General features: G+C 38.6%; 3 protein-coding genes across 6 annotated transcripts in view; 1 reads left to right on the top strand and 2 right to left on the bottom strand.

The window, feature by feature from the left end:
* Positions 1-20: 20 nt before the first annotated feature.
* On the bottom strand, positions 21-6,378 carry homeza (homeobox and leucine zipper encoding a). Of its 2 annotated transcripts, XM_067452424.1 has the most exons (3): positions 6,136-6,378; positions 3,333-3,446; positions 21-2,771 (listed from the first exon to the last, which is right to left on the bottom strand). In XM_067452424.1, the coding sequence occupies exon 3, from the start codon at positions 2,740-2,742 to the stop codon at positions 769-771; it is 1,974 nt and encodes a 657-aa protein (XP_067308525.1). In that variant the 5' UTR covers positions 2,743-2,771; positions 3,333-3,446; positions 6,136-6,378; the 3' UTR covers positions 21-768. The 2 variants fall into 2 exon arrangements, with proteins under 2 accessions (XP_067308525.1, XP_067308524.1); XM_067452423.1 differs by lacking the exon at positions 3,333-3,446 and having other exon boundaries at positions 6,136-6,376.
* A 3,715-nt stretch (positions 6,379-10,093) lies between these two features.
* Positions 10,094-15,849, bottom strand: part of dhrs1 (dehydrogenase/reductase (SDR family) member 1) — a 6,330-nt gene continuing 574 nt past the window's right edge. The window contains exons 2-9 of the mRNA XM_067452425.1: positions 12,807-12,950; positions 12,575-12,718; positions 12,376-12,455; positions 11,312-11,444; positions 11,007-11,150; positions 10,818-10,887; positions 10,604-10,684; positions 10,094-10,485 (exon numbers count right to left, since the gene is read on the bottom strand). Of these exons, the coding sequence (XP_067308526.1) occupies positions 10,349-10,485; positions 10,604-10,684; positions 10,818-10,887; positions 11,007-11,150; positions 11,312-11,444; positions 12,376-12,455; positions 12,575-12,718; positions 12,807-12,950 (933 nt within the window). The 3' untranslated portion in view covers positions 10,094-10,348. The remainder of the gene's footprint in view (positions 10,486-10,603; positions 10,685-10,817; positions 10,888-11,006; positions 11,151-11,311; positions 11,445-12,375; positions 12,456-12,574; positions 12,719-12,806; positions 12,951-15,849) is intronic.
* LOC137089000 (myosin heavy chain, skeletal muscle-like) overlaps positions 15,345-15,849 on the top strand; it is a 24,619-nt gene continuing 24,114 nt past the window's right edge. For 2 of the 3 annotated variants that reach the window (XM_067452421.1, XM_067452420.1), the window contains exon 1: positions 15,345-15,437. The gene's annotated coding sequence lies outside the window, so the exon portion shown is untranslated. The remainder of the gene's footprint in view (positions 15,438-15,849) is intronic. The other variant, XM_067452422.1, reaches the window with a different exon arrangement.

Here is a 15,849-nt window from a genome sequence, read left to right as displayed (position 1 = left end):
AAATTTGCCAGAACGCAGCATTGAGTTAAACATAATTGGTCATGTTTTATTTTGCCTCCCTGAAACACAAATTTACAGACAATAAGGCACATTTTCCTTTTTACAAAAGCTATGGTTTGTTGTCTTTTCACTGGATACTGAACAAATCTGCAGTGGAGTAGGGATGTATTGAAATGAAATGTTTATTCACAATTAAGTAGCGAGATTAGAGAGATGGATCCATAAGCTCTAAGTGCGGAATGTTAGCTCACTGGAAGGGGAAAAAAATATATTGTAAATTTAAGATTTAAATTGTTATCAACACTGCCATATGGATCTTCTATGAATTAAACAAAAACATACTCACATTGCTAACATTTCTGGCCCAAATATCTAAACTACAGTTCCTAAAAGATAACCAAACCAAAGTTTCTGGAAAAATAAACAGTTTGAGCATCATGTCAGTTCTAAGAAGCAGCAATTAAGGCTCTAAAAGATTACTAACAATAATAGCATATCAAGGGTAATACTTAGTAGTGGATGTAGTCAAATAGTCGGTAAAAACCAAAAACACATTACAATTTTGCATTTTCAATACTGCCTGTCGGATAGGTAACAAATGACGTAGTGGCTGTTGAAGAAAATACTTCACATTGCTACTTTTTACCAGTGGGAAAAGAGGGCATTACATGACATGATTTTATACTGTGCCTTTAAAGGGGTCTTGCCTAATTATAGGACTCACAGCAGAATAACAGAGATGAGCACAAAAGAGTTTTCTTCTTTATATTAATCAATAACAGTGAGCTCTTTGTCCAGTGTTGTACTGTCTTTAGATGCGAACCAGTCTCGCACCTGTTGGTAACTCATTTTTGACTTTCGGCAGAGATTGTCAAGGTCTTTCTCTTGCAGTGGTCCCGTCTGTTGATAATACAGCTCTAACGGACTGATGTCTACAGAATCCACTGCAGACTTCTGTGTTTTTGTTGTGCTTATCCCTTGTGACTTACGTTTCCTGTTGCCTTCACTTCCTGGGGTTCCACTGGCATCGGCAGCAGCCCCTCCACTTTGTAACAATGCTATCTCAGCAAGCACTTGTTGACGTACGTCAGCGTGCACCCAGCGTACATGGCCATTTTTTACAGCGTAGCGCGTGTCCCCGAACCACTGGATAATGTCAGCACGAGGCAAAGACGTTATTTCCACTAGCTGTGTGTATAAGTCACTCTTTGGCCATGGACATTTCTGGAAGTATTCCTTTAGGATGCTCAGTTGCTCCTTTGTTTTTCTTGGTCGTCCAGCCACTGTTAATACTGAAGAAGGTGAAGAGTTGTCCAAGGAGTTAAGAGAGTTGTTCAGAACATTTGCTTTAACAGAGCGTGCAGATTTCGACGACCTGGCTGAGTGTTTTTTAGATGGGGTGATGGATGGTGAAGAAGTGGAGAAAGTGGGTGCAGCTGGCTCTGGAGGTGTCACACAATGTCCCTCACTCTCCTGTTCACTTACAACTTCATCATTATTCTGAATCTCACTTTCCTCTGAACATTTCTCCTCATCTGCTCCTAATGTGCTTTCCTCAAATGCCTCAAGAGTGTTAGACAGAAAAAGCTGGAAAAACTGAGTGTTCTTCTGCCGATTTTTTCGTGATCCTGTTCTTTGCCTGGTCTGTTCTTTGCCGTCGTTGTCACCATGCTGTGTAGGTTGCTTTTTAGTGGTGAGAGGAAGAGGCTGAACCTCCTGAGACTGAGATGAAAGACTACAGTTGGCTTCATTTTTTTCTCCTTGGGTAGTGGGGAAGGATGTTGTCAATCCCCTACCGTTTCGCAGTTGGTAGCGACTGTCACTAAACCATTTTCGAATCTCATTACGTGTTAAACCCGTCTCATCTTGCAATCGCTGGAGCTCCGTCTCATCAGGCCAGTTCTCCTGTAGAAAACTCTTACGCAATGCAGCTAACTGGGCTTTGGACTTTTTGTAGCGGCCATGCCGTGGCTGCTCAGATCCAACAGGAGACTCTGTAGAAATAGGCGGAGTTGCTGCCTGAGGTGTTTCTGGCATTTCTACTGGTTGTCGGTAGTAGTAAGAATCCTGAGGAGGAGGGAGAGATGAACGGAAACGTGAGGGAGCAGGAGAGAGCTTTGCTGTTTCTGTGCTTTCAATTTTATGTCGTTTGCGAGGCAACTGTTGACTTTGTGCTAGATCTTCTACATGGTTTTCTGTTTCTTTAAAATCCTCAATTCCATGTTTCCTCTTCATAGTGCTCTCTTTGAGTTCAGGCTCACTTGTTTGCCCTGGCCTAGCTAGCTTGAGCCGTGTCTCTTCAATGTCCTCCGATGCCCAGCTAATTCCATACTTAATGCGTTGCACCATGAACCACACTTTGACTTTATCTAGGGGCAGAGCGCATACACGGGCAAGAGTGCTGACTTCTTGAGATGTTGGATAGGGGAAGGTGTTGAAGGCCTGAACAAGTTCAGGAACACTATCCAGCTCACGTGTTTGATCGGACTGGGTCCACACTAGCTTCAGTCCTTCAGATACCAAAGGAAGACATACTACAGAGTTATTATTAGTGCTGAAGCTTACTGCAGCGCTGCCATTGCTCTCTCTTGGTCGGCGATTAGAGGGGCTTGCATGTTCCTTTCCATCGAAATTCTGGTGGGATTTTTGCAGTCGTGGACTGGTGAAGTTTCCGTCTTGTCTTTTTGCTGCCACCCCTCTTGGAGAGATAACTTTTAAGTCATGGTAAGTGTGCGTCGCCATCAGAGATGTCACACCTCTATTGCCACAGACTGAAAGAATGGCAAAGAAACACCAATGAATCAAATGCCAATGAATACAATTTAGAAATCATTTTAAAAAAAAGTTAATTATAAATGAATTAGTAAGTTTGGTCTCATAATTAGTTTATCAAACCATCCAAACATACAATGAAAAAAAAAACTGATTGTACATTACAACATACCATTTATAGTCTTTTATTATTATTATTGTTTGGGGTGTGCATAAAACTGAGAAAAGCTGACCAAAACTTTATTGATGAATCAAAGTCAATCAAGGCCTGAAATGTGACTTTTTACACCCATTAGCACTCATTTATCAAAAGTGCATACACCAAATTTCCAGCGTACACCCAAAATCACGGTGACTTTGAGATTTATCAATATGGACGTTAGCGTACACCCAAGCTCCTACGCCAGCTCAGGAGGTGTTGTTACACACGTTTTGAGTTAGTGCGAAAATGCGCAGAAAAAAAATTCCTAACACCACAAGATGCACTGACAAAGATATGCTATATTATGACCCACTGAAAAAACAACATGGACTTCAATGTTTAATTTGTGTGACTTTACCAAAGCATTTGATTTGTAGGCATGTTCCTCCAATTGCGAGCCTGTGCGCTTTACCTGACGTTTCAGGGTTAGGCCCGGCAGCTGCACACAGACTGGGACTGAAAATAATTCAGACTGACAAAATAATAAAATTTACATTCTTCTTCTAATAGTAATAAAATAAAAAAATAACTCTTTTTTTAAAATGACAATAAGCGTCATTAATAATAAAATCATAATTATAATAAGAAGAAGAATCTTACAAATTGTCATTGCAATTATTAATGTAAATGAATGGTACCCCACATGACATCATCATTACTATCGTTCACCCCAATACATGTGACGTAATACGAAATGAAATGCTAATCGTTTCAAAACACTTGCTGTAAAATAATGCATTGTGATAGGTAATTTCTCATCCAAACAGCTATTTAAACTGCTGGAGTCCGCTTCTCAACCCCCACACTATTAACAGTACTCGTAATTTGGGTCCATATTTTGTTTTTGTGAGTGCCTTTAATCCCACTCTTTAAACTCCCAAATAAAACAATTTAATTTTTTTAATTCCATGGAGTCCATGGTGTAAAATGAGGGCGTGGGGGAGGCAGAGACTTGAATATTTAGGGGCGTGTTATTCTAATGACGATCGTTTTCAGCCACGGCATTTATCAAGGGCAACTTGGACACTTGGATTGCAAAGATGCGCACAGCTTCATAAATCAGCCGGTGAGAGGAGTGTAAGCATAATCTTTCGCCAACATATATCCCGTTTGTATGCAAGATTGATAAATGAGGGCCAATGTGAATTGGCCAGATTAGAAACTGCAGTTGCCTTCATAAGCACACACTGCATAGTAGGGCATGTGCACTACCAACATTCCATTTTTTGCCTTTTCTTGAACAGTTAATTTTTGTGAACTGTTAAAATCCTGCTTGTTGTTTGTAGGCCAGAATTGTGAGGGGTGAAAAGGTTGGAATGTTGGGGGGTGGTGGGCTGTTGCTGGCTGATGGGTGCTAGGATGATGCTTTAGGGAGGGGGTTAATGGGTGGGGTTCCGGTCAGTCTTTGATTGGTCAAATCTACAACAGAATTGTTCAAATCATTTGCAAGATGCAGACACCTTAACCTCAGGAAATCTGACTTTATTGATGCCTATCTAGAAACAGTTTTAAGGAATGGCGTTCATCAAACTCCCTAAAAGTCATTAAACTGGAACTTTACGGTCAAGTCTACAGTCCAGCCATTGACTTTCCTCTCAAAAGTTGAAAGAAGGACAGATGTCACCCCCTTCCCCCTGCCGTTCTCTTCCACACATTAGCCTTTTATTAAAGCCTGTCGTATACTCTACACCAATGCACACCCAACCCCCACTTTGGCAGACTTGGGCAAAAGAGAGTTGGGGGCCCTGCCCTTCACAGCTCCCTTGCCCCTTTCCAACGAACGTAATGGTCCACTTCCCCCGTTTGCGTAACCCTGTAGAACCATATAGAAGTTCGTTTAACTTTCCAACAGATGGCCAAAAGGATAGCAAGCGTTGGTCTCAGTTAAATAAAGGTAACAAAAGTCAGTGCAATTTGTCAAGCTGGTTTGTTTACCGATTTTGCAGTTTGTCTACAGAGCACTCGGTGAACTTATACTGGGTCTATGCTTAAAAATGTGTCTACTAATGAAAGAAGATGATTTCTCAGTGTTTGTCCTGACTAAAATTACTTAATTGCCTATGGTCTCCAATTTCTAAATAAACGACACAGTACCTTACGTTTTAGCTTGTTGAAGCAGCATCCTATGACTTTAATGAGCCCAAAACAAAGCTGAACTGTGAACCACAGAAACCGATTTTGCCAGTAGTTTACGTGAGCACAGTGTTAGGCAATACTGATTAGAAAGGCTTTGCCAATATTAGGCAATTTACCACTACACGCAACAAGCAGGCCAGTCATCTACAAAAGAGTTGGAGGTGAACTTGACAGGATAAATTCCAGACCGCCTGTGGTGACCTCATTTATCAGATGATGACTTGGAATGACTGGACTAAGCAAAAAGTCCCTTGAAGTCAGAGTAGCTTTTATCATCACACTGTTTAGCAGTTAGTTACCATTTGTACTAGTGTCCAATTTACAAATATGTGAACTTATGAAGTATATAGTTTACAAATACATTCACAGGTTCATACATTTTACAAAGTCTGAAAAGTAAGATACCCGATATCAATGTGATCCAAAAATAATTTTGTGAAATAATTATTATTATATTTTTGAATATGAACAATGGTTTATCATTCATGAAGTCTATGAAACCAAAATACAATACAGTTAACATAAAATAAACTTGGTTAGACTTGTTGGAAATTGCGTCATTGGCCGAGGTTTGTCCATGGCCTCTATTGTAATCAGCTTACGTGGGGAACTTTTGACGCAGGTCGTAGGATGTTAGATGAGATCACTACAGTGTGTATTCATCCAACGAACATTAAGCAGGTGTAGGGGCCATCATAAGTCAAATTGTTCTGTTAAGAACAAGGGTTTATGCCGAAAGAGTTATTGTACACAAGCCCTTTCGTGGCGCAGGATCCGCTCACGCTTCAGTAACGCACATAAACAAACTCCCGTTGTCCCAATTAACCACACATTCCCAGTTGAACCCCGTTCAAAACAAATGCTTCAAATAATGTAAATGCGACGCTAAACAAAACCGCCTGACCCAGTCGCGTGGCTTTCAGGGTCCAATAACAAGCTTCGAGAGCGTTAATTCCGCCTCGGCTACGCTTTAAAAACTTTACGAATGTAAACTGTATAGCAGTTCGCGTGAAACAATAACTCACCGCTTGAATTCTCTCAAGGTTGTATGTAGATACGCTATTTCAGCTGGTCTGTGTTGTCCGTTGTTGCTTTTGTTCTGGAAATCCCGAAGTGTTTTTCGCCTGTCCGGTCAGACCGAGGCTAGACAGAGGATCAGGAAACTCTCGGACCAGCCCCCTCTTTCTCATGAAACGACGGTGCAGTGCTCGAGCAGGTCCAATCCGGGAAGGAGAGGAATGGGAGGAGGAGCACAGCTGAAACTTGGCCCCTTGAATCCACTTCCCATCTGGGATGTGATTACCATGCGAACTGTGCCACTTGAAACGTTTTTAAGAGTCTCCAGGTAAGGCTGCAAATTATTATTCTTTGATCTGACATTTCATAGATAGGGTTATGATGGTTAACTATGAATGTTAGAGCTTAAGAAACAGCAATTAATTAAAACTTTAAAGTAGTTAAACAACCCCGTTAGGTTAATACAAGATAGACGTCCACTTAATTGATCCTGATCACCGTTTATTTTGCTTACTTTAACCGTTGTAATACGGCTACCATGGAAATTTGTACTAAGGTAGCTCAAATTGGCTCTTAAGGATCATTTGTTGAAAATACACAGGCAGGTGTGCTGAAGCAGGTTGGAAATAAACTTTGCAGGACAGTGGGTCCCCAGGAGCAGAGTTGAAGAACTCTGAAATAAATGAACTAAAATAGCTATTGTATTGTTGTTTTTAACCCATGCAACTTTAATTATTTATATATATAGTAGTTGTAGACATTAAAAAAATATTTAAAACATAAATATGAAACAAAATACATATGTTATTTTTAAATTTAATCTAAGCTATACTGATTATGAAAAAAGCAACAATTTGCAATATGTCAAAGACATTGAGTGGGTCAGAAATAATTTTGACCACTTCATTAAGTTTTGTTTTGTATAAATTGTAACTTCATTTTAATCAATGTTTTTCATCAACCAATTGCCTGGATTTAATAAATAAAAAGCAAATAGGCTGTAGTAGACAATAATCGTAACATGGAGGCGCCGAAGCGATCACTTGCATTGCTCTTGAATGTGTCTCATAAATAAACCAAACCTCAGCAGGCTACTTGCCTCAAATACATGAGAAATATGCGTATAGAAAGCTTGAAATGTCCACTTTTAAATTAAACCATTCAAAATGAAAAGAAATAGGGTAAGCAAAGCGCACTGTTCATGTGAGCAGCTCATGACTGGCTTCTCAGAACGTTTCTGTTCAAAATGCTGTGTGCGTTTAACCTAAATTTTTAGACTAATCCTGACTCCTGAGTAGACTATTTAATTTAAGTTGTATACATTTTGTTCTTGCACTAATGTTAAATTTGCAGCCGTTTTGCATTTTGACTGCCCGTTTGAGATATAGGCTATATTTGAGGATTGTGTTTACCGGATAGATTACAAAATCAAATTATACGGACAGTGTTTGCCATTGAAATGACTGGGAAAAAGTGTCCCAATTAACCTGAATTCACCCCATACTCTTTGAAGTCATAATTACATTGCATTATATGGCTTGAAACCCCAAATATTGTAAAATTCTTCATAAAAAATTGTTCAGTTATTTGTAACAATGTCATTGTAAAGAAAAGTAGTTTCAAGCTAGCTACTTTCTGATAGTAACTTGTAGTGTAGCTAACTACTTTTTCAAAAGGGTAGCTTAAATGTAATGAACTACTTTAACTTAAAAGTAATTGTAGCTTATAAAGCTACAGTTTCAAAGTCATGAGTGGAGCGAGCCTACATAGAGCCGAATATTGAGCTGAGCGTCACACACTGCTCCGTTTTGCACATTACAGGCTCTTTTCCACCAGAACGCAAAATGGAATGTAGCTTTTGTTTGCACTACACTGCTGCTTGCTAGATAAAGTAGTTGGCTACTGGAAAAGCTACAATGTTTTAAAAGTAACTGAAAAGCTTATGAAAAATGTAGTTACGCTAGCGTCTCTACTTATAGCTTGTACCTACGCTGTTTACGTGGTAAATGCAGTGCAGCGCTTCCGGATTCTACGCTAGAAAGCCAGCTCGTTATTGGCCAGCTCATGCATTAGCATCACATGCATACATCGTGGTGCTCACATGAACAGCCAGTTATTCGGGCCAATAATGAGCCGGAGTCCTGAGTTCTGGAAAAGAGAAGTCAAATCAGTATTCGTGCACTGTCTGAGAAGCAGCTTTCTAGGTGCGCACTTTGGATGGATTGTACACAGGAAACTTTTCAAACAGTGCCAACAGAGTACCAAATTGAGTTTTCTTTTGCATTGTCTTGCACTGGAATATTTGAACTGGCAATCCTTAAAAAACATTTTCTAATGATAAACTTTTGTGACAATTCAGCACTCGCTATATGTCATAGCGCTGCCAGAGTCCTTATGAGAGTTCGTAAACATGATCACATAACTCCCATCCCACACTCATTGCACTGGCTCCCCCTGTTTCATCCTGGATCGACTACAAAATCCTCCTGCTCACACATAAATACATCACCGGACATGCACCTCCATATCTACAGGAACTCATCACTCTAAAATCCTCCACCTGCACCCTCAGATCTTCAGGGCACCTGCTTTTTCAAGTCCCCACCACCAGGCTTCGTACCATGGGAGCTCGAGCTTTCTGCTCGGCTGCACCGCGGCTCTGGAACCACCATCCCAGTGAGCTGAGAGCAGTACAGAGCCTGGACCAGTTTAAAGCTGAACTGAAGACTTTTCTGTTCAGAAAGTCTTTTATGTGTTGATTGTTTGTATTTTTATTTTTACTTTTCATTCATTTTTTTGTTATTTTTTCCCCTTTTTTTCCATTGTTGCACTTTGAGATTCTTTGGAATGAAAAGTGCGTTATAAATTAAATCTATTATTATTATTATGTCCATAAACAGGCCTGAGAATTATTTACGTCGACCACGGGCCATCTTTAGTCCGTATTGCTGTCGACCACGGGCCATCTTTAGTCCGTATTGCTGTATCGTATGGAGGACCAAATTACTCAAAATGAAATAATTAAATAAAGAATTAAATAAAACAACAATTTAAATGTACCAGTTTATTCTGAATTAATTAATTAAATAGTTAATTTAATATTTAAATAATCAATTTAATTAAATATTACATAAATAAATGTATCTATTTATTTAGTAAAATTACATGAAAACATTTATTGAATACATTTCACAATTACCTCTTCCACACAAACTATTGTTATGTTTAAAAATATATTTTTTCATTAGCCTGTTAAAAGTGCTTTTTCAAAAAGCCATTTTTCATAATAATATGCTGCATTTACAAATGATACCTATTTGACGAATCATGCATTTCCAAAGCACGATTTTGCCGAAGATTTTTTTCATAATAATAGAGGACATTTCACAAATGCCAATCAACAGGAGGCAGTTTGAATTGTGCTTTTGGTAATGCATGAGTCGTCAAATAGGCATCATTCCTAAATGCAGCATATTATTATGAAAAATGGCTTTTTGAAAAAGCACATTAAATAATGAAAAAATAGATTTTTAAACATAACAATAGTGTGTGTGGAAGAGGTAATTGTAAAATATACTAAATTTCATGTAATTTTACAACATAAATAGATACATTTATTTATTTAATTATTAAATTAATAATTTAATTAATAATTTAATATTTCAGAATAAACTGGTATATTTAAATGTTGTTTAATTGAATTCATTATTTATTTAATTATTTCATTTTGAGTAATTTGGTCCTCCATAGTATTGAGTCCTGGCATGAAATATTGATTTGATTTGCATTATTAAGCATACATGAGAGACTGGAGAGGTATAACATGAGTTCAACTGTGTAAGATTTCGCAGATGAGTGGACAGTTATGCAGTGTTACCCTAGTGTGGCTGAGTGCTGTGGTCGACCCGTCAGAATTAAGTATTTAAGAGCAATATATTAATCTATCAAAAATACAACACAAAAGACTGTTTTAAAATGTTAGTATTTATTGCAATACATTGTTTGGTAAGTATACATTCATTTTTAGTATATTTTAAAACTTATTTTTATTTTATTGTTTTGGAAAACAATTTGTGACAATAATAATGTGCTGATTAATTGTGCAGGTGTCTTCCAGACTTAGTAGTGCTTACTCATTTGTAAAGATGGACATTACAATCATTTTATAAACTATAAAAAAGACAGAATTATAAAAATTGGCACTATCTTTGCACTGAGACGTTAGAATTTGCCACTGCCAAGACTCAGCATGGAACGAGGCACTCTGATGAATGAAGGCGTTAATACGGAGAGCCAGGACACATAGGGTACCTGGGAAAAGATGAACTTCAGAGACGTGTAGTCCACAACGCTGCGGCCTGAAAAAAACAAGAGTGCTTCATAAACACCATAGGATTTTACCCACATCTATAGTACCTCTATTTTTGTTCATAACTGAAAGCACCATCACTCCAGCACAAACATCTAGCACCGTACCATCAACATCCTTGAGTCCATAGCGCCGAGCCAGGTCACAGGTCATCAACACTTGCCCAGTCATGGACATCAGACTCTTATCTATTACCAAGAAGCAGAAAGTAACGCATGAGCAAGAGCCTCTGAACAATTAATTTTTCACCAATTTGCCTATCATGGTATTTCATAATCATGTTAACTTTAACTACTCATTAAATCTTTAAAAAAATCCAACCTTTGGCCAGCTCAACTATGCATCGTCCACTAAACTCCGTCGTCTCACCCTTATTGAAAACTTCCTTTAACTAAGAAACAGATTGTAAACATATTTTGCAAGAATGTTTGCCATGTCATAATTATACCCATTTTATATGAACATAAAAACCAATATTGATAATATCTAGGACAAATAAAAATGGCTTACTTTGGAATCAACACCTGAAGTTGCCTCATCATGAGATATAAACTGACTAATTAACTCAGTCTGAACTGCCCCTGGCCAGAGGCTAACAGAAACCACACCTTTCTTCTTCAGCTCCACTGCCATGTCTGCTGCCATTCTGTCACACTGAAAAAAATAACCAAAAGAAAGAGGAAGCCTAAATACAAACAAAAATGGAATACAATTGAGAATGCATTTTGTGCAACTGAAATGATCTGGCTTTCAAATATGATACACTAAAAAGGACTGCAAATATAGAATCTGTAATGCTGTGTGCACTGACTCACGGCAGCCTTGCCGACCCCATAGGACACATTAAAGAGATAGCGCATGCCACCCATGGATGATATGAACACAATCAAGCCCTTGCCCTGAGCCACCATCATCCTTGCAGCATACACTGAGCAGAAATAGTGACCCCTGTAAAAGAAAAAGTTACCATGATCTTTAAAATGGCTCTGAAAGAACAAATTAATTGTTATGAATATTTCAAAAAGACCCCGCCTTTAATTGTAGCCTTTTCAAATGTAATTAATTGCAAGTCATAACATGATTTTTCAATTTGATTCTATTTAATGTTGGTGTGGTTCAGTACTAAATCCCCCGATATACTCATGACAAAGTTATTTTTCTTCTTTGCTTTGAGGTCTCCTGAAATGAACTCCGAGCAAACTTTTTGTTTGAAAAATGTTGTTCGAAACGATGCCAGACCAGTTAATTTTTTGATTTTGCCTAAAGTATATTGTGGCCTGAAGCTTGTCTATATACTATTGTTCAAAAGTTTGGGGTCAGAAAGATTCTTCAATTCATATATTTTAAAATATAGTAAAGAGACAGGTAACAGGAGCCATTGACTTCCATAGTAGGAAAAAAAATACTATGGAAGTCAATGGCTCCAGTTAACTGTTTGGTTACTGACATGCTTCAAAAAATCTTCCCTTGTGTTCAGCTGAAGAAATAAATTCATACAGGTTTGAAACAACTTGTGGGTGAGTAAAGGATGACAGCATTTTCATTTTAAAGTGAACTACCCCTTTAAAACAACAATAGCTGATGCGCTCGAGCACTGGTTGCTAATGCTAATATGCTATTGCTATGTTATTTGAAATTGTAATGTTTCACAATATTGCTGTTTTATTGTATTTTCAATCCACACAAAAAATGCAGCCTTGGTGAGAATAATTAAAAAATAAAAATAATCTTACACAACTCCCAAATGGTTGACCGATATTGAATTTGAGCCCCTCCTTTAGATAATTGAAAGTCCTCAAATGTATTAAAACTGATTTATTTATACAACTCTCTGCATAATATTTAATTATTTGGATTCAACTCCAGATCTGTGCTGTACCTGAGTCCAGTGTTGTTGATGGTGTCCCAAATAGCTGGATCCACCTCCCAGAATTTCTTTTTCATATTTTCAAAAATAACCTAACACAGAGACATAAACACAACAATGATTAAAACGTTATTTAATGCGGTCAAAAGTAAAAAAAAAAAATCACGTTTATAAAATAAATGGCATTGTTCCATTGTTAGCTGTAACTGACCTGTACACCAGCATAAGCATTATTCACCAACATGTCAAGCCTGCCATTTTGCTCACGCTGGACACGTTCAAACAGCTCTTTGATGTCATCCTCTTTAGATGAGTCGCAGACCACAGGGAGACACCGGCCACCTCTCTCTGTCACCTTTCATAATGAAAACAAAAGAAGTATGAAACCATTATCATCTTCCCCAAATTGCGCAAACTCTCAATGGTACAGACAATAGCCAAACCTCAGCTGCTGTCTGCTTTAGAGTTTTCTCCTGTCGCCCAGTGATGTAGACAGTAGCGCCAGCCTCAGATAACTGAAGGGCAATCCCTCTTCCAATTCCTCTGGAAGCCCCAGTCACCACACAGATCCATCCTGATAGTGCCATCTGACAAACACAGATAGATGTCCGAATCATAAAATGGTCGTCTTGAATTAGATTGGTTCACTCAACCTATTTAAATGATTTGTTTAAAAATACAACTAAAGGACTGTTCACACCAAGGACGTTAAATATGACAATATAGTTTTACTATATCGCCGGAATCACTTTCAGATGGATTTTATTTTCCAGCTGATGAATGATGATGATAACTTTTGACAGCCAATCAGAATTCATCCTGCTTTAATAGAAGTGGTCCTCACTGCAGAGCCAAAAACGTCCTGGACAATATGGGTAGAGTATGAAATCCAGCTCCCCCTCTCTGTCAAGTCGATCCTGCGGTCGACATCCAACCACATCCACAACCAAAACGTCACCTTGTGACTCCCCATCCCCGTTTTCACTAGCTGTCCAGCGAGGAGGATCTAATTTAATTTAGTCCTTATGGGTGGAGCTAGAATATCCAACTGTACCCTAACCCAAAACCGGGTGTTAGACATCCGGAGAGGTGGAGCTGGACTATTCCCAAACCAGGTGACTGCAGTGAGTACCACGTGATATCCCCCCACTGGACGAAGCAGATGGAGCTTAAAGGGCCAGCCACACCCTAACACTACCAATAGCCAACCTTATCCCCTAATAATAAGCACAACATTATCATGCATTGATGTGAGCACTAGCCTATTTTAAAATGTAAAACATTTCAGCCTAGGGATGTAAAATGTAACATTGTTTAAATGCAATAGCCTACAAATTATTTAGTTCCAAATAGACTATAATTATGTCGAATGAGCTGAATGGCTGATGATCACAAACTCAACTATGTGAAATTATATAAACATGCTTAATGGTGCACTATGCAACTTTCCATCCACTGGAGGGCGCTATTCTAAACAAAGGCGTAGTTTGATGACGCCAAGTTTGAGCGCAGTTATTGGGACATGTGGTCTAGTGATAGCGAAGTGAAGCTTTTTTTGAACCACTGAAGCTTTCAGCACAATTGAATCAGAAAAAGGTTCATTACTCAAAGCTTTTCAAATCAGAGCTCGATGAGGACCTCTTCTGTTGAAAGTGAGGGAAAGCGCTGTGTTGCAAAATGTTTTGAAACCATTGTCTTATAAGTAAAAAAAAATACAAATTAATGAATAGATGTATAAATTAATTAATCAATATGTTAAATACATGACAACAATGTGTTCCATTGCATACTCCTAAAATCAAAATTTTGTAAAACTTGATACAGAATAAAGCAAGTAGACTAACACACACACACACACACACACACACACACACACACACACACACACACACACACACACACACACACACACACACACACACACACACACACACACATAAACTAGCACAATACAAGTTCTAACCACCCGTGTCGCGCTTTTTGAATCTGAGTACGAAGCAGTCACGTGGCCGTGTGTGAACCGAAGCTTCGGACGTCATAGGTCACGTGATTTTGATAGAACGAATCAAGCATCGATACAAAGCTTCACTGAAAATCATTTCATTTTTTTGACACAAGCTTCGGAGCTTTGGTATCACTGTTAACATCACTAATGTGGTCTTCACCTCACAGCCGGTGGAAAATAGGACACGGGCAGAAATCATGGTCATGGATGCAGTTATTACGTTACTGTAGTGTAAAGCAGAGCAGGACCGAGTGTTGTGGAGCTGAGCACGGCTGCTGGAGCGATTGTTAAACAAACCGGGACTTTTATTATGATGGGACAGGACACAGTCGCCAAACTCCTGCACTTCCGCGTTTCCGGTTATGATTATAAGGTAAAGCAGCTCTGTTTTTTATATTACATACATTTAAGTGTTTAAAATGATGCTATGGCGTTACTCTGTGCGTTCACTCGGCGCTGCTGTGACATGTTCACACAGCTAAGAGAAAAGTGCTTCTGCCATATAAAACTGAGGGCAGATATGACGCAATTGACAGGCGACTCCCTTAAACGCTATGCTGACACGTCCCTGTTTATTAGTTAAAATAGCAATTTTCTCCCAATTAACAAATAGTTGGAAACATTTGGGATATTGTAAGTACTCAACTGAACAAAATATATAACACTGGCCTAGTGTTTTTTTTTATATTTTCCTGCAAAAATACTACATAGTGCACCTTTAATAAAAATTAAAAAAACAATATGTCAACACATTGAGTTTACTAATATGACGATGACGTAATTACTAATTGTGTAAAGAAAAGCTGAATCATTAGGCTTGTTTGAGATGAGCAAAATCTGCGTAGAACCGATCACCGGTGATCAGCGCGAGATGCATGCCGGTTAGAAATTTGTCCGAGGGCGGGCCGCCTTGCTCTGACGTCATGCTGACGTAGTGTCAAAAATCTCTCGCGAGCGAAAGGCAATTTGTCGGATTCTGCAGTCGAGCGCAGTTGCACTCCACCGACTGCGCTGACCAAAAGCACGATGGGAAACAACTTGCTGACGACATGGTTTAAACAACCGTGATGTAAGGTTCTTTTTTTATTTATATATTTGATTTTAAAACTCTGATATCATGTTTTTTGTGTGTATAAATTATGTGTGAATATTCTCAAACTCTCGGACAGTGCGATCTTTCTGTGGGTTATGTGATTGCCATATTAATAAAAAACAAATAAAACGTGTGTAATTAAAGTAATACTTGATAAACAGGCCTTTCGAGGAAATAAATAACAAAAACTTTGGGTGTCATAATATTTATTTTCATATAAAAGCAATAAAAATACAAATAGTTTATCAGCAACAAAGTGCACGAGTAAGAAAAAAAGAAGAAAAAAAACAAAGCCCACGAGTGTGAATCCCGCGATATCCGCAACTGATCTCGCAGGTGTCTGATCCCCTACGAGAGGAGAGAACTGTCCGTCTTGCCTGCTCTGTTT

The sequence above is a fragment of the Pseudorasbora parva genome, chromosome 9, assembly GCF_024679245.1.
Source record: "Pseudorasbora parva isolate DD20220531a chromosome 9, ASM2467924v1, whole genome shotgun sequence".
NCBI lineage: Eukaryota > Metazoa > Chordata > Actinopteri > Cypriniformes > Gobionidae > Pseudorasbora > Pseudorasbora parva.
Note: the sequence above shows the minus strand (reverse complement) of the source record. Positions and strands in the feature narration are given on the sequence as shown.

Coding starts and splice junctions, on each gene's coding strand:
- homeza (XM_067452424.1), bottom strand. CDS start 2,742: ATGGCGACGCACACTTACCATGACTTAAAAGTTATCTCTCCAAGAGGG.